The 25,934-nt window shown below is 42.5% G+C and overlaps 1 protein-coding gene across 2 annotated transcripts; it reads left to right on the top strand.

Moving 5' to 3' along the window:
• The first annotated feature begins 453 nt into the window (after positions 1-453).
• LOC124777531 (ankyrin repeat domain-containing protein 40-like) lies at positions 454-23,035 on the top strand. Of its 2 annotated transcripts, none has more exons than XM_047252979.1 (3): positions 454-739; positions 824-1,164; positions 22,341-23,035. In XM_047252979.1, exons 1-3 carry the CDS (start codon positions 561-563, stop codon positions 22,694-22,696), a joined length of 876 nt encoding a protein of 291 aa, XP_047108935.1. In that variant the 5' UTR covers positions 454-560; the 3' UTR covers positions 22,697-23,035. The 2 variants fall into 2 exon arrangements, with proteins under 2 accessions (XP_047108935.1, XP_047108936.1); XM_047252980.1 differs by having other exon boundaries at positions 571-739; positions 829-1,164.
• The last annotated feature ends 2,899 nt before the right edge of the window (positions 23,036-25,934 follow it).

Here is a 25,934-nt window from a genome sequence, read left to right as displayed (position 1 = left end):
ACAAAATTTCAAATTATTGAGAGTTTCGAATTATCGAGTGTAAAATTATCGAGAGTCGATTGTAAATGACAGAAGTAAGCCACTGTATGTGATATTCAGTCCTTGTTCGCGCGAGTTTTTTGACAATTACTAAGATTTAATAATTAAGTTTGATCATCGTTTCCACGTTTTTATACAATAAAAATCTTACATAGCAAATGGTTTACCTTGTTAAACCGTATGGTAATGACACAAACGTCTGGTTTCTGCCGCTCGAAATAAAGCTAATGAGCCCACAATCACGCAGATGTGACAATGCGTGGTCTGCTAATAAATGTCACAGTTTATTTGTGAGATATCGTATGTTACTGTTAAAATATGATCATTAATTTGTACGAATTATAATGAATTCTCGCCTTTAGCAAATCCTATCGACAAAACCTGTCGGCGATTTTTTTTTCTCTGAGGATGCTGTAGTAGGTAGAGGTTGGCAAGATCTGTGAAAGAAAAATCGGGGGATTAATTTTGTGCAGCTGCTGCAACAGTAGGTGTTGTGTGACTTGAGTTGCTGTGTGTATGTGATGAATGCTAGTCATACAGCGGAAAATCATAACACTGAATTAGTGAAAAATGTGCAGCATGATTCTTTGCGAGAAGAGTCATTGAGGGAAGCATCCTGTATAGGTGACATAGAAACAGTAGAACTGCTTCTGAGTAATGGCACCCTAGATGTTAACGCACGACATAAAATCAACGGCTGGTAAGATGTTATTTCCCAGTGAGGTTACAACTGTCAATGTTGACGTAACAGTGTTTGATATTTCCTTATCTGTTTCTTGGTTAGGACAGCATTGCATTGGGCTGCGAAAAGAGGTTACAAAGATATAGTACTTCTGTTGCTCGCAAATGGAGCTGACAAGAACATTTTGACAAACAAGGGCGAACTACCTGCAGCTTTATGTAGTAGCGCAGAAATTCGTAAACTATTGGAAACGCCGTCTAATACTGATGCCCAAGATTCCACCCAACAGCTACCAATAGTACCCAATTATCTGAAGAACCCAACGCTTATCACCATGAATTCAAGGAAGCCTCCTGCTGCAGACTCCGGGCTTTCAAATTCGAGTGTGCCAGTGCATGCAGCTGTTTCAAAGTCTGCCCAGCATAGTGGTGCAATCTGTGATGGTAAGATTTACATCTTCCATAATATTAAGGACACATTTTTTCGCCTTTCAATTTGGGTTCTGTTTTTGCCAAAGGTTGATAGAAATGCATTAAGATGTAAACGCAAATTATATTATTGTTAGGAGTTATGCTTATGAACGACATAGTTGTGAAAGAAATCATTAGGGTGACTGACTATTTTTGGTATTAAGTTAGGCCCTACTGTTGTTTAAACACATGTTAGATTTTGCAGCAGTTGTCAACATGTTTGTCAGTAATGGTATCATGACAAAAACAATTTATATCTGTTTCCATTTTGACAGCTAAATGATTAAGTTTGAAGTTCACATTTCAGACATGAAATATATATCTCTGCATAGTTATGTTTGTCAATGACACTGACATTAAGATAAATTTGCAATTGTCAGACATAATAGACTACATGAAGAGAATTCCAGAACATGCTACCTTTGGTTTACAGTAGACTCTCTTTTGATCTTAAATCAGCTCTCACAAAATGTAATTCCAAACAAAAGACAGTGACATCAAAATACCACAAATAGATGGTAATGGTTATACCAATGTTTCTTGGAACTGAGATGCATAATTTGCTAAAAATTGGGTCATCCCATTGATAATCTAATTGGAATGTAGCTGCATAATGTTACTGTGTTCACATGTAGACAAAACAAGATAGCCTGCTTTCTCAACCATTTATTCTGTTGGGGTAATGCACCTGAAGACAGTATTTGGTAGCATTGATCCTGGTAGTAATAGTAAGAAGGTTGTGCAAAGTGTTTAGGAATTGGAGGGGGAAGAAATCTTAATATATGATGCAAAGAGAACTACACTGTGTAGTGTTATGTGGAGTATATGTTGAAAAATAGAAATGCTATAGCAGCTTGCTAACCATGATTTTTAACAACTGTCGTGTTAAAGATTCTTGGGGGGGGGGGGCTAAAACAAGCCATAAATACATTTAACAAGCTTTACTTTGTTGCCATGACAGGTATTTGGCCATTATGCTTATCTTCAGATGGCTGCATTTCATTTTACAGTGTTGCAGTTGTCAATAGCATATGCAAATAAAGGTTGTTGTTGGATGTTGATACAATAGAATCTGAGGTTTCTTGCTTTGTTAGTCCACAATGTTCTGCAACATTTTGTAAGGCATGTTCCTCTTTCAATCATCCAACGGAGCAGCACGTTGTCTGCTCCTATAGCTACTCCATTAGAATCCTTAAGTAGTTTGCTGTATGGACAAGTTATAATTACAAAAAAAATTTATAATGTGCATGCAACTGAAAACATATAAACTGAAATGAAAGATTTTTGCGCACTGATATTTGTTACTGCGAACAAATGTAAGTCCACAAAATGTATTCCTTTTATATGTTTCTGTTATGTGACCCTTAACCTGAAGGTTGGTTTGAAGCTACAGTTCGTTACTAAGTCGGCTTCTTTTGGAGGTAGTATATTCTTGGCTTTGGCCTGTGAACTGACATACCCAGCCAGTTACAGGGGACCTATAGTTTAACGTGATCTCCAACCCAGTGCAACTTGCGATTTTCACATTAATGAGCCAGAGATGAAAGAGTGGTTAGTGGACAGGAAAAATACTCTAGAATTGATTGAAGAATGAACTCTGACCCTTTGGATTTGTAGTTAGACAACAGTGTACTGAGCCATCAAGCCACATGGCAGAGTTATTTAGCTGTTTCATGGATCATAATTGCGATCGCTCATTATGATATGGAATGAGACAATGCTACAATTTAAGTACAATAGTGGAAAATATTCACCATGCTGATTACTTACATGATTCCTGAAGGTGATTGTAAATATTGTAAATTATTTTTTTAACACACAGACAGTGATTTTTCTCTCTCTCTCTCTCTCTCTCTCTCTCTCTCTCTCTCTCTCTCTCTCTCTCTCTCTCCACACGCACATCCACATGCACACTTTCAGGAATTCTTTGTGTGGCATAGCAGTTTGTCAAGCAGATATGATCCTACTTATTGTTTGAAGTTAATTTTATTATATATTAAATTTTTTGACAATGGGTTGATGGTCAAAGATTTCTATGGCTGAATGCCCCACGCCTTTCTTTGCCACACTATAGAGGAGTGATGGACAGTGTAAATTATTTCTCGTTCCAGTATTACACATGAATGTTACTGTTGTATTCTGACAACAATCTCATTCCAGCATTAGCTGATTCAGTACTAAGGAGACCTCATACTTGGAAGCGCTTGTTCAGGACATTCTAAACCCAACTCTCTGCAGGAGGTTCTAGAATGGGCTCTGACACATCATCCCTGTTACACTGCCCCATTTAACATACATTTATTCCTCAGTGGCAGCTTGTCTCAGGGTATGATAATGCTGTAAAACATTATTAAATGGAAATAGGAAAAGTGTTTTAACATGCCCACAATTCATTAAAAGAAAAGATATGGAACAATGAAACATGAGGTATAAAATAATAATTATGAGCTTATATTATTAGGATTTTCACTCTAAAAATTTTAGGAATCCAGGCAGTAAAGAGTATCCAATTGGCTATGACCTGATGATACGAAAATTCTCAGTATTTGCCTAAATTGATTTGGGGAAGTGATTTAAAACACACAAATGGCTGGAAGAAGTGAACTGGCCTATGTCGTCTTTACATCTAATGCTATTCCACTCGTTTCAGTGAATGATAACCATGTAATAAAATTAAGTGGGTTTATTGTATTCCTGCAGAGACTAAAGGATTTGCAAGGACAATTTGAGTATGAAAATCTGCACTTGTCTATAACTACCTTCATCTGACTAAATATGTTGCACATATTTTTTACGAACTTATTGTGCCTTGTGTTTAGCGTAAGAAACAAATCCCTGTTGCCGACCACAGAGCTCACAAGCATCTAGATATACTGCAGTGTCAGTGCAAGAATTCCCAGAGTTGCAAAATTTCATCTGTTGTGGTGGTGGAAAAAAAAAGAACCTCCTTACAGTGAACAGACAACTACTGTTGTAAATTTTATAATGAAACTGATTTCAAACACATTCACTATTAACATTGGTTCTGTATTCTGGCTCTGATGGGTCAATCGGGTGTGAACGACTGCCAAGTCATCCTGTGGCAGTAGCGACATGAGATGTGGTAAGGAGGGATACAGACTCAGTACACTGCTCTCCTGGTCATTGTTGGGTTTCGTGACTTAGGAACCACTACTTTTTGGTCCAGTAGCTCCTCAGTTGGCGTCATGACACTGAGTACATCCTGTACCGGTCCTCCCAACATGCAAAAACCCCTGGCAGTACCAGGAATCGAACCTGACTCACCTGTATGGCAGTCTGCCTTGCTGACCACTCAGCTAAAGAGGCGGGCCTGACTATGGACAGTAATCAGAATTAATTTGTTGATAGGGCTTTTTGGCCTCATTGACTGCTTGCAGGTTTGGTGGGGCACCTCTCTCCTGGAAAAAGATTGAGCGATGTTGTGCTATGGTTAGCACACTGGACTTGCATTTGAGAGAATGACGGTTCAAACCCGCATCTGGCCATCTTGATTTAGGTTTTCCGTTATTTCCCTAAATCGCTCCAGGAAAATGCTGGGATTCTTCCTTTGAAAGGGCACGGCCGAATTTCTTCCCCCATCCGATGGGACTGATGACCTCGCTGTTTGGTCCCCTCCTCCAACTCAACTAACCAATCTGGAAAATGTTTCTTCAAAATGGTGAGCGTGCTTTCCGCATCGCGTTTTAACTCCCACCCAGGGCAGCTCACCTCTGTTTGGTATGTCAAGCTTGGCTACCACAGGGCCCCAGCCTTTGCAGCACTCTGTCCTCCATGTCTGTCTGTCCTGCTATTCTTTTTCCCCTCCCTTGGGGAACATGTCTGAGATACTTTTGGGAATATGTCCTGAATTTCAGTGCTCTGACACCAGAACAGTTCCTGCACTGTTTGTCCCCCCCCCCCCACCCACCCCCCCTCACCCCCTCCCCCCCACTCTTCTCCTATCCTTCCTCCACTTCGGCATTCGAGGTTCCGCTTTTTCTTCTTCCTCCCTGTGTCCTGTGTGCTCCTGAAGGCCGGCCCAAATGTTTGATGTGTAACAGGTGATGGATACCACGTAATTCCCAGCCTCGGGTTGACAGGTAGGGTTTTTGCGAACTCCCTGATACAGGCCAGGTCCAGGGAGGGATGATGTATGAGCTGTTACCTTCCAAAATTGCTAATTGGTCGCTGCGTCAGGAGCAATCACCTGAGATTGGCCCTCTGAGGAGGAGGAGGGGGGGGGGGGGGGCTCCCAGTTGCAGGGAGCAACCATCAGAGAGACTGACAGTCGTAGGGATTTTCTCGCAGTGAGCCAATCATCTTCTCATCCTATGTCTACTAAATGTAAACGGTATGAGGCTGACAATTGAAAGACCCTCTTAGCTGCACCTTCTTCCTCGTGGTGTCACATACCGAAGACGGTCTGTCCTTTGCTACAGTTAATCCACTTATTATTCAGAAAGATGTTGAAGCAATTTGTGGCTGTGAAGTCCTGCTGTCATTTACGCAGTGGCACTTAGTTTTTGCAGACTGATTGTGATTCTGAGGCACAAAAACTGCTTGCCACTTCTTTCCTCCATGGGTTCCCTGTTTGTGTCAAGGCCATCAAATGCTAAATTCTTAGCATGGTGTTATTTGCACTAGGCTGCTCAATGGTCTGACACAGGCAGAAATCCAAACTTACCTCTCTGATCAGCACATCACTGCAGTCCATAATGTGATGAAGAAGGTTGATGCATATTTAGTGCCCACAAGCACTCTTTTTTTTCCTCACATTTGATAGAGTATTGCTTCCATCATAGATCAAGGCAGGCTATGAAGCCATCACAGTCTGACTGTACATTCCGAACCTGATGCCTTGCAACCAGTGTCATCATTACAACCACACCTGAATGTCCTTCCAAAACACAGTCAAATGCGTTACTTGTGGTTGGGATGCTCACGAGGGTGATTGCCCACCTCCTTCCTGCTGTATGAAATGCAATGGCAACTATGCAGCCTCCTCCTGAGATTGTTGCATGTGCCTCAATGAGTGGGCCATCGAGGAGATCTGGGTGAAGGAAAAAATGCCTTACCCTGTCACTTGTAAGTAGTTGGCAGCCCTGTGGTTCACCTTCTGTCACTTACAGCACCATTCTCACTAAACCTGGCTCCATGAACGACATGGCCACGCAGGTTTGCAAACTCATATTCAGCACTGTCGTTGTAAAATCGCCCAGTGTCGCAGTAGCATCCCATCTCCTCCTCCTCCAGTTGTGCAACAAGCCACCAAATTTTCGCCTTACACAGTGAAACCACTTGCTAAACAACCAGCAGTTCAGGCAGGATGGAAAGAATACTCCCGCAAAAACTTTTTACGCCCCTCCAGCCAACAAACATCTGAATCTCCATCTGCCAACTGCAAAGGCTCCAAGAAATCAAACAGAGGCAAGTGATCTCCTTTGCCGACACGCATATCATCTTCAACTGTGTCGCTGCATCATACCCTCACCTGGCTGACCTCTGTGTTGCCTCTGTGCCCTGTAGCAGAGTGTCTTCGAAGGCTGGCACTGGGCAACTGCTGAGGTGATGCTCCATTTTTCCTTTGACCCCTTTCTCTGTTATGACTCTCCTCCAAGGGAAGGTTTGTGGCCTTAGAGCCAACAAGGAGGAATTATAGCTGCTCTTGGAATCACAGTGTCCGCTTGTTCTCTGCCCCCGGGAAATAAAATTGAGTCCTCATGACCGCTCTGACCTCTCACATTTCTTTCCGGTCTGCTTTGACCTTCCCCTTAAGGATGCCATCCCATCTCGTGGGCAAATCGTGCTGCTCATCAAGGATGGCATTCGTAGTCAAACTGTCTAACTGAACCCCGGCTGTAAGCTGTTGCAGTCCACACATTTTCCTTCCTTGCTTCACCTTTTCTCTTTGTACCATCTACATCCCTCCATCATTCAGTGTTACCATGGCAGACATCTTCCAGCTTATTGGTCAACTCCCTCACCCCTTTGTGCTGCTTAGTGATTTTAATTTGCACCATCCCCTTTGGGGCTCTTCCAGAACTTATCAGAGTGGTGCCCTCTTGGCTGACTTTCTCAGCCAACATCACCTTATCTGCTTTAACACTGGAGCAACCATGTTCCTCTTAGACTCCACACACACCTATTTCCATTCGTACCTCTCATTCTGAATTGCCCAGCTTGCCCATTGTCTTGCATGGTCTCTTCTCTCTGAAATGTACTCAACTGGCGATTTCCCGTGTGCTATCCATTTGCTGACTTGTACACTACTTACATGCAAACCCAAATACAAGTTTTATAAGGCCAACTAGAGGCTTTACTCCTCCTGGTGACCTTTGACGAACATTTCCCGAGTTGTGATACCTTACAAATGTTGTTATTAATGCCACAGAATGTTCCATTCCTCGCACTTCATCTTGACTGCACTGTGTCTCTTTCACTTGGCAGACTGAGGCATCCTGCGACACAGCTCGCGCGCACACACACGCTCTCTACACGTTTAACTGTCTTCCTACAATGGTGAACTGCATTCATTATAAACGGTTGTGTGCACAGTGTTGTTGCAGTCTTCGAGGTAGTGAAAACGATAGATGGCCTTTGTTTACTAATTCTTTTAACAGTTCCACTCCCTCTTCCGTTTTGTGGGCCAACCTCTGATGGTGTCTGGGACCAAGGTCCATTCCATAGTTTCTGACCCGACTACAGCAGGGAATGTCATAGTGGATGCTGTTGCCATCTCCATCGCCTTGGGCCATTATTTTGCGTAGATTTCGAGTGGAGGAAGCTCGGCCAATACCCTTCTCCTCTTAGAATCGTGAGTGCTAAATGCCGCTTTCACTATGAGGGTGCTAGATCGTGCTCTCACTTCATCTCGATACTCTGCCCCAGGGCTGGACAATGTTCACATTCAGATGTTGCAGCACCTTTCTCTAGCTCTCTCCTTCATATGTGTGGTCGCTTCTAGACAGAGGACACGTTTCCCAGATGCTGGCATGAAGCCACGGTCAATCCTATACCTAAGCCCGGTAAGAACAAATATTGTTCTTCTAGCCCCATTTCTCTCACCAGCTGTGTTTGCAAGGTGATGAAAAGTATGATTTGTGCCCGGCTGGTATGGTGGCTTGAGTCTCCCAATTAACTGTGTGGATTTTGAGTGCACTGTACTGCAGTTGACCATGTCATCACTTTGTCCAGCAATGTCATTAATGGTTTCCTGCAGAAATACTAGACTGGTTGTGTTTTTTTGATTTGGAGAAAGCCCACAATACCTACTGGAGGGCTGGCATCCTCTGCAGTTTCTACATGTGGGGCTTTTGAGACCACCTGCCCCATTTCCTTCAGGAATTTTTAAAAGATCGTGTTTTCAAGGTACATGTGGGTTCTGCCTTGTTGGACACGTTTATCCAGGAAAATGGCGTGCCTCAGAGTTCTGTCCTAAGTGTCGTCCTCTTTGCTACACCATTAACCCTATTATGGTCTGTCTCTCATAAGGCATCACCGACTCCCTTTTTGTTGATGATTTTGTGGTCTATTGCAGGTTCTCTGTGGACTTGTCTCCTTGAGTGACATCTTCAGCAAAGTCTTGATTGTATTTACTTGTGGAGCATCGACAGTAGCTTTCACTTTTACACAGACAAAACTGTTTGTCTGAATTTAGATGGTACAATGGGTTTCTTCCACCATTTTTTTATCTTGTACCTGTTGCCCTTCCATTCACTGAAACTATGAAATTCCTGGGGCTTATGCTTGATAGGAAACTTTCTTGGTCTTCTCACATGTCTTACCTAGGTGCCCATTGTACCCGGTCCCTCAATGTCCTACGGATCCTCAGCGGTACTTCCTGGAGAGTGTTTGTACTGAACACTTGTCCGTTCAAAACTAGACCATGGGAGTTTCGTTTATGCAGCTGCACATCTATCCATCTTATGCCATTTAAATACAACCCACCATTGTGGCATCCATTTGACCACTGGTGCCTTTTACTGGTTGAGAGTCTCTATGCAGAAGCTGCTGAACTATCGCTGTCAAACTGACGTGACATTCTGCTATGTGGGTACCATGCCATTTGTCTGCAATGCCTGGCCACCCATCCAATGCCTCCTTCTTCAAAGACTCCTTTGACTGCAAGTATGGGGTGCATCCCTCCTCTCTATTACCTCCTGGAGTTCGCTCTCGGCTATTGTTGCGGCAGTGTAACTTCACATTACCTGCCACTTTCCCGATGAGTGTGAATCCTTCACCACCTTCCACCTTGGCTTTGTGTGGCGGTCCGTGTTCCCCTTGTACTTCATTTCCTTCTGAAGGACACTACTCCAGACTCACTCTATCGCCACCCCCAGGAGACCTGTGGTTCTGTCATGAGTTCGTGCGTGGCAGACAGGAGGGCCCTGAGCTGTTGCAGCCCATTCTTCCTTCTCTGGCTGCCTTTCCTTCACCCTGACCATCTCTCCCTATCCTCGCTCCTTCACTGTTGCCCCCTCTTCCCCTTTCTCGGTGTTCTGATATATATCAATCTGGCTATCCACCAGGTTCCCTGTTTTGCTTGCTATTCTGTTCCTTGTGCCTGTTCTCTTTCATCCTTTTTGGTGTTTAGGTCCCTGCTTGATGTTTAACCTCCACTTCTAAATTTTCTGTTTTAGTGTGAGCCATTTGGGGAACTACACCCTCCCTAGTGTTTACGACATGGATTCCTCTTCCCTCCCTGCTGTAGCCCCCCCTCCCCCCTGCTAGGTCACCAGCATGTGTAGTCAGTCCGTGTGGTGCGGCTGTTATGTACCCGTTATGTACCCATCTGGCTAAACCCCCTGACAACACAGGATCACACTACTGATATCTGAGCAGTTCCCTCCCTACATATGCCAAGGAGTGGTTGCCTGTCTTCCTAAAACTCCCGGCAATGGCAGCCATGCCAGGCGGCCCTTGCTGTGGCTGGATGGTGCCCATGGTTGAAATGGATGGTATGAGGTTGGATTCTTGGCGCATGAAGCGTATCAAGCTGCAAAAATCTGGTCATTCTCAAATGGTCATCTCTTCAGATGGTGGAGGATCATTTAATTCTGCTTCGTATGACCCTCCAGCCTTCCCTTCCCTGGCTACAATATGAGAGGAGGGCCAGGCTTGCCTTCTTATATCGATACACTTTTTGCGCCACCTCATCTTTACTCAGACAGATGGGGACATCTTCACTGCCAGACCTCCTCTCGGCACTCCCAGGAGGAGGGTATTATTTTAACTCGCTGTGTATTGGGCACTGCCTTTTTAGCCATCATCATTTGCTCAGTGGTGCTGCCCCACCACTTTGTACGCATTGCGCCCAAATTTTAACTGTCTGCCACTTCCTGCTGGAATGACCTTTTTTTTACCAGTTTACGTTCCAGCTTGGGTTTGCCATCCGATTTATCAGCCGTTTTAGCGAATGACGTGTCGGCTGTCGACCGCATTTTACTTTTTATCTGCCGAAGCAATATGGTGAAGGCCATTTAATTTTTAGTTTTGCACCTCCAGTTTTGTATGAGGTTTTTTTAGCCCTTTTCCCACGTGCCTTTTTTTAGGTGTCTCTTATTCCGTCCCTTGTTGTATAGTTTTGATTTTGGCACGTATGACCCCAGTTGTTTTTTGCGCCCTAAAACAAAACAAACAAACATTAACCACCAAAAAGCCATTGTTTTTTGTGGAGAATAGTGAGGACAAGTTTGGTGAAGTGCAATCTCTTAGTAAGATGCGGTTGAGCTCCCTGTTGATCAAAGCTGCTTCTGCTGCCCAATCTGCAGCTCTTCATTCTTGTGATCATGTTGGCGATGTCCTGGTGTCTGTTAGCCCTCACCGGTCTCTAAATATGGTCCAAGCTGTGATTTTTCATAGGGATCTCATCCTGCAAACTGATGAGGAATTGTGGTCACCAATACCAACACATTCATTCTGGCTTTTGAAAGGGACATCCTCCCAGAGAAGGTAAAGGTTATATGCTACAGATGTGACGTGAAGTCATACACCTCACGACCCATGAGGTCTTTCGTTGCTTGCGTTTTGAGCATAGGTCTTCCTGCTGTACAACAGACCCTATGTGTGGTGGCTGGACACCCACTCCATGAGGGAAGCCTCAGTGTTCCGCCACCTGTGTGCGTCAATTGTCACGACCACCACTCCTCTCACTTGTGGGATTGCCCTGCTTACAAGAGAGAAAAGAAGATTCAAGAGTACAAGTCCCAGAATCGTCTGTATTATGCTGGGGCTTGCCAAAAATGAGAGAGACTGCTTCCAGTGTCACTTTCTTCAACTTCTGCCTTTGTTACATCTTTTCCTCCTACTACCACTTCCTGACACCAGCCCTGTCCCATCCTCCCCTCCCCTTTCCCTGCAGTTCCCGTGACCTCCCCAGCTGAAGAAGTGCCCCCCCCCCCCCTTCTTCAGCCCCTGCCAGTGATGGGACTCCCCACTGGGACTGCTCTCCACAGCATCTGTCAGACCAGAAGCCTTCTAATACAACTCAGCCACAAGATGCACCATCTGTACGCCACAAGGTTGCATGCTCTCTTTCGGTTCCAGTTCTTGCAGATGCCTTCTCCCCCCTCACAACCTGAGTCTGATGTCTTATTTATGGATGTCACCCCATCCATTTATGGATGTCACCCCATCCTTGGTGATGACCACTGACCGAGTGACATGACCTGCTCTCGGCTTCTTTGTCTAACCTGAAATCTCACCACATGATCATCCCGTGGAACTGCAACAATTACTATCATCACCTGGCAGAAGTACAATATTTTGTTTCCTCCTATTCAGCATTCTGTCTTGCTCTTCAAGAAACACAATCCCATGATGACCACTCTGCAACGTTCGTGGTTATCGGGCATTCTGTCAGAACCGCACCAGCTCTGGGGTAGCATCTGCCGGGATCTGCACTTTGGTTCACCCTGATGTCATTAGTAACTGCATCCCCCTTTGTACCAACCTGGAAGCAATAGTGGTTAGAGTGCAAATGACCCTGGCAATCACCGTTTGCTATGTCTACCTCCCTCCAGGTAGGCCACTCCCATATGTTTAACTGTCTACCTTAATACGGCAGCTCCTTCCCCTGTTCCTCCTCCTTGGAGACTTGAGTGCCCACCACTCACTGTGGGGGGAGTGCCACATCAACAGGGTGGGTCCTCCTAATTGACCATTTTGTACAGACTTTGATTTGTGTATTCTCAATGATGGTTCCGTTACCCACTTACGTGCCGCTCATGGCACCTTTACTACTATCGATCTCATGATCTCCTCTCCTGCTCTCGTAACTTTTCTACATTGGTCATCCCATGATTATCTTTGTGACGGTGACTGCTTTCTGGTGATTCTATTGTTCCCCTGCTGACTCAGGCAGACAGGACCCCCATGTTGGGCATTCCACAGAGCCAATTGGCCTTTATATATATCTGCTGTGCACTTCGACACCTCCTTCTCGAATTGCATTGATGCGGTCATGCAAGATGTCTCTGCCACTATTCTCCATGCTGCCGGCACTGCTGTCCTGCTATCCTCAGGTCCCCGTCATCATCGGCCGGTACCGTGGGTGGACCAAGGACGTAGCAGTTGCTGTCCAGGACTGCCGACGGTTGCTGCAGTAATTTAAACAACACACTTCACAGATTAACGTCCTTGCTTTTAAGCGTCTCCATGCTAAGGTTCGTTACCGTATTAAGCTGAGTAAAAAGGAATGCTGGGAGCACTAAGTTTCCTCCCTGGGGACGTATGCCTTTTCATCGCAGATTTGGTCCAAGCTCTGTAGCCTTCTGGGCTAGGGACTTAAGCTCCAAGATGCTCTGTGCACGGGTCCATTGGTCCTTGCAGAGCATGCGATGGCCTCGGCTTCCTCTTTCTATCCTGCTACCCTTTCTCTGGCAGAAATGCCGAGTTGAACAGAGCCAGCCTTTGTTTCAACCTGCACTACACTGACCCTTATAATAAATTCTTCACTGAATGGGAATTCTTGCAGGTTCTTACCTCGTCATGTGACACAGCCCCTGGCCCTGGATTCCATCCACAACCAGATTCTCCGACCCTTGGACATTGCCCAGAGGCAAGATCTCCTCAGGGTCTTCAACCGCATTTGGTTCACTGGTGCTTTCCCATTGCGATGGCGAGACAGTATAGTTATTCCCGTCTATAAGTTCGGGAAGAACCCAACATATCTCTACAGCTACCACCCGATTAGCCTGAAGGATGTACTTTGTAAACTGCTCAAGACGATGGTTAGCTTCAGATGCCTTGGACCTTCCGTCCCTTCTGGGAAGGACGATCTCCAACTGACCATTTACTCAGAGTGGAAACAGCAATCCGACAGGCTTCTACTAACCGCTGGCACCTTGTTGCGATATTCTTTGACCTACACAAGGCATACGAAATGGCTTGGTGCCATCACATTTCAGTTCCGCTCCATGACTGAGGCTTCTGTAGCCCCCTTCAGATTTTTATCCATGAATTTTTATCTTACTGGCTCTTCTCTTCAGGAAAAAGATGTCCCACAGGGTTCTGTGTTAAGTGTCACACACTTCGTCATAGAATCAATGGCTTTTTTTATCTCTGTTGGGCCTGTGGTTACCCCAGCGTTGTGTGTCAATGATTTTTGCATCTGTTGCAGCTCCCAGTCGGTAGCATCTGCTGAGCACCAGCTCCAAGGTGCCATCCAATGGGCCTCTGTGTGGGCCACTCCCATAGCTTCCAGTTTTCTCCCTCTAAAACGCGGTTTATGCAGTTTTGTCGTAGACCCACAGTACACCCTGATCCAGAACTTCATTTAGGTGATCAACTCCTCAATATTGTAGCACAGTCCCCTGTCTTGGGCCTTATCTTTGATAAAAAGCTGATGCGCCTGCCCCATGTTCACCACCTAAAGACTACATGCATGTGGAATCTTAACACTTTCCACCTTTTGGTCCTCACATATTGGGATGCAGGCCATACAACTCTTCTCCATCTTGACTGTGCTCTGGCCTCGTACAGACAGATTATGGTAGGTTTACGGGCTCAAGAGCTGAGCTTCAATTCTGCAAATACTTGATCCTGTTCACCATTGTTGGGTGTGTGTGGCTATTGGTGCCTTTCGCTCTAGGCCTGTTGAGTCTCCTCGCACAAATGGGGATTCCCCCTCTACAAATACAATGAAGCCATCTTGTTGTTTCTGACACAATTGCTATTTGCCAATTTCCTGATCATCCCGTGTACCCTGTCCTCTTCACAAACGAGGGATGTCTCCCTCGTGACAACCACCCACGGGTGGGATTTCCGATTGGAATGCACTTCAGTCCTGTCTGTCGGAATCTCCACTCACTGGAATGTGTCCCATGTATTTCCTCCCACACTCCCCCCTTTCATGGTGCCTCGACCACGGATTAGGACCGACCTATTCCAGGGTCCTAAGGTCTCTTTCGTGCCCATGATTTCCCGGTCTCTTGTGCATGCCATCCTTGCAGGGTTCCAGGGTGCCACCATCTTCTACACTGATGGTTCTAAGACAATAGATAAGGTGGGATACACTCTTACCTCTCCTATTGGCTTAGAACACCATTTATTGCTGGGATCATGTAGTGTGTGCACAGCAGATCTTGCCATTCCCAGAACCCTCCATTTTGTTTCTCAGGCCTACCTCCACAGTGTTTTAATTTGTACCAACTCAAATTAGGAGCCTGCAGGCTATTGACCAATGCTACTCTCGTCATCCTTTGGTCTCTTCTACCCATGACCTTCTCTCCGCCCTTGGCCATGCCACATGCTCAGTTGTCTTTCTCTGGGTCCCAAGTCATGATGACATCCTGGCTGACTGTTTGGCTAGAGAAGCAGATACTTACCTTCCATTCGCTTTCATGATTCCAGTTGTGGGTATGCGGATAACTGTCAAATTCTCTTTGCCCAAAAGTGGAATGACATCTGGTGTGCTGCTGCTCACAGTAATAAATTCCACACAATCAAGGAGTCTACTGCAGTTTAACACTCTTCCCTCCACTCCTCTCAGAATGAGTCCACTGTTTTATGCCGTTTACGTATTGGCCATACCAGGCCCATTGTCATACCTAATGCACCACCACATAATGTGGTTGTGGAGCCAGACTGATGGTATCCCACATATTGGTGGAATGTCCGCTTCTTTTGACCCGTTGTGCCAAGTATAGTCTTCCAGATTCCTTCATTTTAATATTAGCAGACAATTCACAGATGGTTGAACTAGTCCTCAGTTTCCTCCATGAAAGTGGTTTTTATTTCCAGATATAAAGTTTTGCTTTCCTCCTGGAGCAGGTACAGGGTGGTTGTGGTTGGGACCTCTCTTAATGTCTTCTCAGTCTGGGCCCCCATGACCATTCTCCCATGTAAAAGCCACTCTGTTTTTCCAGTTTTTAGATTTGGCCTCACCTTTTATACTTTTACTGTGTGTGTTTTAACTTCATTATTTTATAGTTTGACTCCCCTGACTGGATCGTCCATTATTAGCGGACCCTCTTTCTTCTGTGAGGAATTTTGGAATTGCAGGACTGAGAACCTCGCCATTTGCCCCATAAACCCTCTCAATTAATCAATCAATCAATTGCTCTATTGCTGCAAGTTTTCAACCTTCACACGTAACTTTGTGATAATACTTTTGTGTACATTGATGGCTCTGACAGACTGTGGGTGTTATTGGCCCTGATGATTTTCAGTATCGGCTTCCGGAACACGGCTCAGTATTTACAGCGGAACTCTTCGCCCTGTATCAGGCCACACAGTAATTCTGGTGGCACAGGATTTTCAGTTATGTCATTTGCTCTGACTCTGTCAGTGCCTCTCAGAGCCTGTGTGCACTGTGCACCATCCATCCCTAGTGCAACAGGTCCAGGAAAGCTTTCACTCAGTCACTCTTGATGGAGCCGCTGGGATGTTTATGTGGTCACTGGTTGTGTCAGTGTGACAGGAAACAAGGCTACTTCCAAGGATGCTAGTCTTTCCATTCCTTACAATGACCCCTATGTTGCCATCCGTCAGCAGGTGGTGTCACTTTGGCATTACCACTGGAAACAAGCCCTTCATGGAAACAAGCTTCAGGGAATTAAACCTCTCCCAGCAGCTTGGCCGACCTCCTCTCGGCCTTCTCGCCACAAGAAAATCATTTTAGCTAGGTTGCGTATTGGGCACTGCCGGCCATTTGTTAAGTGGTGCTGCCCCACCACTTTGTTCTCATTATCATCAACCTTTCACAGTTTGCCGTTTCCTGACCGAATGCCCTTTTTTTAACAACTTAGATTCTATCAGCATGTTTCCATTGCTTTGACTGTTGTTTTGTCTATAGGGTATAGTAGTGAACCCAAGTTTCATCTGTGGTCACAAACCAGCACAAAAATTTGTGTTCATTTCTCTCAAAGCAAGCCAAACATTGTTCCCATATGTCCATTCTCATGCGTTTTTGATCCAGCCGCGGCACCCATCTTGCAAATAATTTTTGCATTTCTACTTCTTCAGTTAAAATGTGAAATACCTTTCAGATGACATCTGATAAGCGTGAGCAGTTTCATGCATTTTCAATCAGTGATACTCCATGACCATTTTGTGCACTTTTGCAATGATTTCTGGAGTAGTGACAGATCTCGGCTGACCGCTGTGCGGATCATCATCTAAGCTCTCCCAACGAAATTTAAATTAATTTGTCCACTTGGGAACAGTTGAATATGAAGGAGCAGAGTCCCCCAGTGTATTCTGGAAATCGGCATGAATGTCCTTTGCTTTCGTACCTTTCTTTATGAAGTACTTAATCACTGCCCTAATACTGATTTTTTTTTTTTTTTTCTTGCAAATCACCAAGCAGGAACAACAGAGCCACGTCACCGCCACAGCTCTCTTCAAAGAGCACTGACGTGGCACGTGTTTACAGGCAACAGTCCAACAAATATCACGTGAACAAGTCGTTGCGCTAGTGCTGACGTCTCATGGTGATTCAGAGAACTTTTTAAACCACCCTTGAATGTTTAAATATGCAAGATGGAACAAATTTCTGCAGATAACAAATTTTCACATACACTGTAAACATTGGCTTAGTAATACTGTGATTGAATTAGTTGAGATCACAGTAAAATGCGAATAATTCATAATATTGGAAACCACACTTAGTGTCAAATCTATATTTAAATCTTTGATCTCAAAGCCATATATACAAGAGGTGTTAACAAAATTCATACCTATGTTGGGGAATAGGTGTGAGTATTTGAATGTGCGTGGGAAGCACAGTGTGTTTTTCTTTTGTTTGCGCAACTCTATCTGAGTTGCACTTCTTTGCGACATTGCGGGAACAAAGAAGCAAGGCATGTGAAAAGACTCATCATTTGCATTTGGAAGGTTGAAGGGAAACTGGTGGCATAAATTCATAATGAAATAGTGATAATGTGTGTGGATAATGTTCCAGCTTATGAGACTGTGATGAAGAGGAAAACTTTTCACAGGTTTGGAAAACACACTGAAAAGTAGCAGATCATCTATGATTGAGGAACGAAGAACCATCACAAAACCTGGAAACTTTGCTGTTTTCTGACAGGTATATTACCATCCAGATAGTTGACGGAGTAGTTCATATTAGTGTAGGGTCCTGCATGTTGAACTAAAGATTAGAAACATGTTGCTCCAGTGGGTCCCTAATTTACCATGTCTATTCAAAGGGAGCGACATGACATCAGCAAAAAAATGTTGAAAATGTGTAAGAACAAGGAAGAAGAGTTTTCCAAACATCTTATCGCAGTGGGGAAAATGTTGGAACAAACTATGAAAATACAAACACCCCCCCCCCCACCCATCTTTTATGGGAAGGTTATGCTGTGTGTGTCATTTGGGATTCAAGGTGTCATCCTTATTAAATATGTAAGAAAGTGACAGTTATCACAGTCTATTATAAATAGTCATGAAACACTATGAAACTAAACACATAGGGCAAAAAAAAAGGCAGCCTTTTGACAGCTGCAGCAATACTAGGACTCAAAAAGTGACTGGCATTAACAGCAGGATAGCATGATATCAACTGGGAATTGGTTCTCGTCCCCCCCCCCCCCCTTCCATCCCCCACCCCTTTACTAAGGTGGTGATTTTTTTCCAGTTTTAACATGAGAAATGAATTGTGACCTGATGTGGTTAAGTTCAAAAGGAACTGCTTAAGAATATATCTGAATACTTGCCTCGTGTTGTGTGGTGTTTTGAGTTAATTGTAATTTTTTTGTGAGTTTCTTTACAAATTTCAGACCCGTATTAATACATTCATAACTAGGCACGAGTTTTACATTCTTGGACATTATTGGCTAATTCTCATGAATGATCTCACTACAGCTAGAACATGTTCCATTACATTTAGCACAAAACCCAGTTCCTTTTCACATTGCCTAAAACTGTTGCATTATCAGGAAATTGCATTATGATAATTTTCTGTCCTTGACGAACAGCTATAACAACAACAGCGGCAGCAGTCCTTCAGTTTCCTGATTGCCTTTTTTTACTTAACAAATAAACATCAGTGGTGACAGTAAAATGATGTGATCATTTGGAATTATTGGCTGTGATATCTGTTTGAACTTTTCCTGATTTCGACTTCCTGTACAAACATGTCAGTAAAGACTATTCTAATTTGTTTTGAAGAGAATGTGCTTTCATAAATGTCTTATTGATACCACACTGCCTAAACACAGAAAAACATTTTATGTCATTCCACATTACTAACACATTTCCATATTTATAGCCCCACGATAAGCTCCAAAGTACGGCTTTACTTGCATTTTGAATGTGCTTCTCCACTCCATGTACACAATACACAATTTCAAAATCTTAAAGATAGCTACGATTCAGTAGCTGTGTAAATCTGAAGATGTTGAAAAAATCAGTTAATCGGTTGCAAATTAAAGGATTTGTTAACCCTTGACATAGGTTTCAATATTTCCAAAAATATCTTCTTCAGAATGAGTGGGTCGTAAAAGCATATATAAATGGTTACTAAAATTATTTTTCAAACATAACAAACTATTAATACCAGAAAAATATTTGTGAGGTAAGCGTACTCACTTGTTACATCACATGGTGGTATATTAGATTAGTTGAAGCAGAGTGGCCCTTGTCATGCATAAAATGGACATAAAAACAAGAATTATTACGTGCCATGGCTTTAGATAGCAGTCAGATTACATTTAGCATCCTTCAGAATAATTGCCAACTGGTAGAGGCTCTTGTCAAAATAAAATTATTGCAGGAGTCACAGGTTAAAATATTTTCATAAGTTAGGTGTACATCATGGCAGAGGCAAAGGCCAACTCTTCAAATATACAGGTTCAAGAAGCCAGGAAAAATTGGTCTGCAGAGGGCACTAAATACATGCAGGCAAGAACTGTGCCTTGCTTGTGTTACATAAAAGCATTTTACATTAAAGTAAGAAAGAAACTTCCTCTACAAGGCTACTAAAATGCAATAGATTTACTGTTATACTCTGGGTATAAAATAATTCATACATTTTTTTCTATTACTAATATTTTGTTATGTTTCTAAAAATAATTTTTGTAACCAGTTATTCGAAACCTAGGTCAAGGGCTGATAAACCTCAATTATGCAACTTTTGTCTTTTTTCCCCCTCAGTTTCTTCAATACACAATTGTTTTTCAGTGTCTTCATACACACCAGCTGCTTGGCAGTGGTACAGTAGTGAACTTGCAGAAAAACAGTGCAAGTTTCATAACTCATTGACTTGGACTCTGGAGTCAGCCAAATATTCAGACCGATCATTGATCCCGAATGAGAATGGTAGAGCACTTGCCCGTTAAAGGCAAAGGTCCCAAGTTCGAGTCTCGGTCCGGCACACAGTTTTAATCTGTCAGGAAGTTTCATGGATCCTGAAATGAAGCAGAAGAAATCGGTAATGATTGCATTTGGTCTGCCTTACAAAGCATTCATTCACTCCACTCAAGGAACTTTCACACTTAGGCTAAGAAATTGTACCACATATGCCTTCTTATTCACCAAATCTAGCACCCAGGACTTTCTTCTTCTTTTTGGAAGTGAAGAGAACCACGCAAGGATATTATTTCTCCAGTGATAGCATGTTGGTTGCTAGAATGGAAAACTGTTTACTATCTTGGCATATGACAGAGTGTACATCATTGTGAAAAAGTAGAGAAAATGTGTAAACATGTAAGGATGTTACATAGAAGATTGGAGAAAATATGTACAAGGGGGGATGCATAAGTAACGGGAATTGGGCTGCGGTGGGGAGGGGGAGGGGGTGGGGGAACCTATTGTTCGACCATGTATCCATTACGGTTACACCACCTGAGTCAGTGCGCGAAAGTGGGTGGCTGTGAGTGTGTTGGTTCACCCATAAGAGTTTTCTTAGTAAAACAACTTTTTCCATTTCGGCAAAAACATGATGGCAGATTGTCAAGAGCAACGTGTGGCTGTGAAACTTGATTTCCTGTTGGGGAAATCTGCTGCGGAAACTGTCGTAATAATGCTTAAGACTGCTTATGGAGATGCTGCCCTAAGTAAGACCATAGTCTATGAGTGGTTTTCACATTTTAAAAAGGCAGAAATGTCAGTTGAAGACCAACCCCATTCAGGACTCCACTCAACATCAAGAAGTGATGAAAACGTTGCCAAAATCAATGCCCTCGTTCGAGAAGACCGATGCCTAACCATTGATGAACTCTTGTGAGACGTCTGAAATATCATGGAGTTCAATTCAGAAGATTTTATTTGAAGATGTTCACATGAGAAGGATTGCAGCCAGATTTGTCCCTCACCTTCTCACAGATGAGTAAAGGGAGTGTCAACTTCAGGCATGTTTTGAGCTTCAAAATCAGCTCAAAGAGGACCATGAATTTTTTTTCCAAGGTGATTACTGGTGATGAATCATGGTGCTATGGGTACGACGCCAAAACAAAGCAGCAATCAAGCCAGTGGAAGACAAGTGGCTCTCCTCGTGCCAAAGAAGCTCACCAAGTGAAGTCAACATCAAGACAATGCTCATTTGTTTCTTTGTTTGCAGAGGTGTTGTGCACATGGAGTTTGTTTCCCTAGGTCAAACTGTCAACCAGGAGTTCTACGTGGAGGCTTTGAAAAGATTGAGGGATAGTATCCAGAAGAAAAGGGCAGATCTTTGGCGCCTAGGCGATTGGTTCTTCCATCATGACAGCGCGCTGGCCCAAACTGCCCTCTGCGTGAAGCAGTTTTTGAGCAAAAACAGCATGACACCGATTGTCCACCCCCACCACAGCCCTCCCTCCCACCTCCTACTTATCAGATCTATCCCCATGTGATTTTTTTGTGTTCCCCTGACTCAAAAGGGACATGAAAGGAAAGTGTTTTGCCACTGTGGAGGAGGTAAAACAAAAATCTCTGGAAGGCATAAAGAACATCCCGATAAGTAAATTTAAAAACTGTTTTGAAAAATAGAAGGATCATTTGAAGGAGTGTGTTGTGGTCAATGGAGAATACTTTGAAGGTGATCAAAATTTGGTGTAGAAATATTAAGAAATAAAGAAGATATGTTGAATTTCCCATACACATGCAAGTGTGTTACATAGAGAAGTCCTAAAAAATGACCACATGTTGAAATTGGCTAATTGATGTGCTCCTACTCCTGCTCCCACAAGGACACAAAATTTAGAAGCAGTCGTCGTACTACGGGTCCATTCAGTGTTGAAAGGTAGTGGTAAGCCACCAAGAGAGAGAGAGAGAGAGAGAGAGAGAGAGAGAGAGAGAGAAACACTTCCAGAAAAGATATTTTGTATTCTAAATATTGAGGCCATTAGTTAAAATGCAAAAGTTGTAAGAAAGCTGTGACCATGATTTGCATTTTACTATTTTTTCATTCAGTTGCAGCTGTAAACATATTGACAATCTTATTTAAACTCCCCTGTAAAACAGTGCCGGAGGTACATTCTCTATAACTTTCAATAAATTTAAAATCTGTAGGTAATTTTAGAAATTTTTATTTTTTTTTACAGAAGATCTGATTTTGCTAGATAAACAGATTAAAAAGTGTGAAAATTGATGAAAGTTGCGAAAATAACAGTTACAGGTGCATTTTGAAGGTGATTGGATGCAGTATGCTTACATAAAGTGGTGCCTCAAACATGAAAATCTTGTTTAATTAATGATTACAAACATTTACATATTTATTTTTCCAGAATTGGTGCTCAAAGCCCGTGTTGCAAATAGTGGTGAACTGGATTTCATAGAAATTGAGCTGCCACACAGTGAGCTAACATACAACAAACTTTTACGTGTGTGCTGTGATGAATTGGGTGTGAATGCTACCCAAGTGTTGAGGTTACGTAAGCTTCCAGACACAGTTCTCCGTAAGGATAAAGACATACGGAGATTGAAAGACTTTCAAGAAATAGAAGTTGTAGTTGCACCACCACCAGGAAGAAAGCTAGTTCCAGGTAGCAATGGTTTTATTAATGTGCCAGCAGCACTCGGCACAAACATAAATGGTTACCAATCCATTTCTCTCCATAAGAATCAGACCATTCTCTATTGAACCTTATTTAATATTTTATTCTGTACTGGGTTTCTGAACAGATTGTAAGGGCTAGAAATTCATTTGATTGAAATATTTCCTTATTTATCTGCTTGCCAAATATATTTGTGGGCCTAACATGTAGCACTTCTGGTTTTATTGTGTATGTGTTTTCATCATGTAGTCTCCAACAGTTCATTTTGTGTCTGTAAAGTAAGGTGAATAAGAAGATGAGGAGAAAAATAATAGTGATAGTAACACGAATATATTGTGATTTGTAATATTTACTAAATATCAGTGGTTTTAAATGTTGTAAGAAATAGATGTAGAAAGCTTGAATTACATTTATTCTTACATAAACATCTCTATTCAAATTCTGCCTCAGTGCACCAATCTTCACGCAGATTTAAACTGACTGGAGAATCAGCAGTCATAAAATGATGGTAAGTAGTGTTTGTTTCCTGAGCAAACTCGGATGATTGACAAATGTTGGTGTTCGTGATTTCAGTATCTGTGGAGGTGCAGATGGAAATGGGCAATTATGGAATAACTCATTTTGGAGATATCAGCAAATGTACAACAAACACAGATTCTCTGTTATACAATTAGTCATAATTAAAAAGGAAACAACTTTGTTCATCTTACAGTCCCAGACCTTCCCCTTCTGCAGTACATAGCTTCAAGTTAACTGCTGTTTGCTTTATGGTTTTGTTGTATTAGTTTCCTAGTACAGTTATGCAAATTCGAAATGCTGTCATATCTGCATGAGACTGCTTTGGTATATGTGTTGTAATCTTCTCTCTCCTTCCTTCTTCCATGTACTGTCCACATTAAACAGTGCCCGGTCTGAGTAATTAACAAGCAAAGTCTTTTATATGAAGATTTAAGAGGAGCAAAGATTACAATAAACTTTCATGTTGAGATGGCTCCAGTTGTTCTTGTCTAGGGGTCTGATTCTCAAAGCTGAAAATCTAACATCAGTTCCTCACAGTTGGTTTGAACTAAATAAATTGGAAGATTGTTGTTGCAAAATTTTTTATGTAAATTTCCACAGAATTTTCTCACATTTTAGTATATCATACAGTATTTTGATTTTTCACATTAACAAAGCAGAAATTACATTGTTCGCATCTATTATACAAAAATATGTGAAATAACAATATTCAAAAGAGTTTACGATTTTTCTGAACAAATGAATTCCTACTAGTTTTCATTACATTATTAATTTTGATTAGTATTTCAGAAATGAATCCAGAAATAAACTTAGTAAACAGTACAGGTTTGTGAAATCAATAATAGAAATTTTTAGTGTGCAAATAATTCGTAATTTCAAATGTTTCTAAAAAAAAAATAATTTTAACTGTACATTGAGAACTAGTTCTTATCGATTAATAAAGGAATTCCTTTTCATAAATTTTAGCTTGAAATATAGCATATTGTGTATGAAATTATATGAAAGTCATCAGAAAAGCAACTGAGATAATATTAACATGTCCAAACTGTGAAAAATAATACTGGTATCAACTACTACTGTTCAGGAAAAGTAGTGCTAGAGGTGGATGTCCCGATACAGTGTGACAGTCACTTTGCAACATTGTTAAGAAAAGCAAGATAATTTTTAACAAGTCTTTGTAGATCTTCAACAGCAGCAAAGGAAAGTGTGTTAAACTTCTATTATTTATATTGTCTGGAAGCGTTTTATGCACTAGCACATTAAGCATATTGTTGACCAAACTGGAATATTGAGACTAGAAACAACAGAGCAGTATATATTCGGTTAAAGTGTCCTGCAGGAGTATCCTTAGAGAATACATACCATGAATATGACATTATTTCTTATGGTATTCCATAGTTTGAAAATAGCTGATCAGCAATGAAAACGTGTTGAATTGTGTGCTCAATGTGTGCACCTCTCTCTCTCTCTCTCTCTCTCTCTCTCTCTCTCTCTCTCTCTCTCTGTGGGGTGTGTGTGTGTGTGTGTGTGTGTGTGTGTGTGTGTGTGTTTTTTTCAATGAGATTGAGCTATTTCTGCACATTCATATGCTCAGTGCATGTCTGAAGATATTAAAAAATGCTCTGCGTAGAGCTGATCAGCATGTCTGGTTCCCTGGTGAGTCAGGTTTCTGGGGAGTACACTCCCCAGATCATATCTTGTAATAACATCCAAGCTCTTGAACAATCTGATCATGGCTTGAGCTAGTGGACGGGCACTCATTTACTCGGAGTGTACCTAGTTAGTGGATCCTATCAATGAGCAAGTGAACGGGAGCTTTGACTGACATGTTTCTTACAAGGGAACCTCCCCATCGCACCCCCCTCAGATTTAGTTATAAGTTGGCACAGTGGATAGGCATTGAAAAGCTGAACACAGATCAACCGAGAAAAAAGGAAGAAGTTGTGTGGAATTATGGAAAAAATAAGCAAGATATACACTCTGAGTAGCCTATGCACAAGATGGGCAACATCAAGGAGAGTATGAGTTCAGGAGCGCCGTGGTCCCGTGGTTAGCATGAGCATCTGCGGAACGAGAGGTCCCTGGTTCAAGTCTCCCCACGAGTGAAAAGTTTCCTTTTTTCATTTTCGCAAAGTTATGATCTGTCCGTTCGTTCATTGACGTCTCTGTTCAGTGTAACAAGTTTAGTGTCTGTGTTTTGCGACCGCACCCCAAAACCGTGTGATTAGTAGACGAAAGGACATGCCTCTCCAATGGGAACAGAAAACATTTGATCGCAAGGTCATAGGGCAATCGATTCCTCCACAGGAAAACACGTCTGATATATTCTATACCACACTGGTGACGGCATGTGCGTCACATGACAGGAATATGTTGTCGACCCACCTAACTTCTACACTTGGCGAATGGGTAAAAAGATTCTTCTGCCTTGCCCGATTTAGGTTTTCTTGTGGATGTAATAATCACTCCCAAAAAAGTGATCAAAACATATGAGTTTGTCACATAAACTACAACAAACGAATGCAACAGTTTCACAGTCGCACAGTTTTCCCTGTGCTCTGTCAAAACATATGTTTTCAACGTTTTCAAATTTTTCCGTGTGTAGACTGTCAAATCCTGCATATGTCCAAGCAAATCTGAACATGTCCAGGAATTTTGGAGAGCGAAGTTGATTGTGTGTCAGTGCCTGAAATTTGAGAATTGTCTGAAAATAAAAAATTGAACTTTTCACTCGAGGGAAGACTTGAACGAGGGCCTTCTTGTTCCGCAGCTGCTCACGCTAAACACGGGACCACGGCGCTCCTG

This window comes from Schistocerca piceifrons, chromosome 2 (genome assembly GCF_021461385.2).
Source record: "Schistocerca piceifrons isolate TAMUIC-IGC-003096 chromosome 2, iqSchPice1.1, whole genome shotgun sequence".
Classification (NCBI taxonomy): domain Eukaryota; kingdom Metazoa; phylum Arthropoda; class Insecta; order Orthoptera; family Acrididae; genus Schistocerca; species Schistocerca piceifrons.
This window is presented reverse-complemented; position numbering and strand designations above follow the sequence as displayed.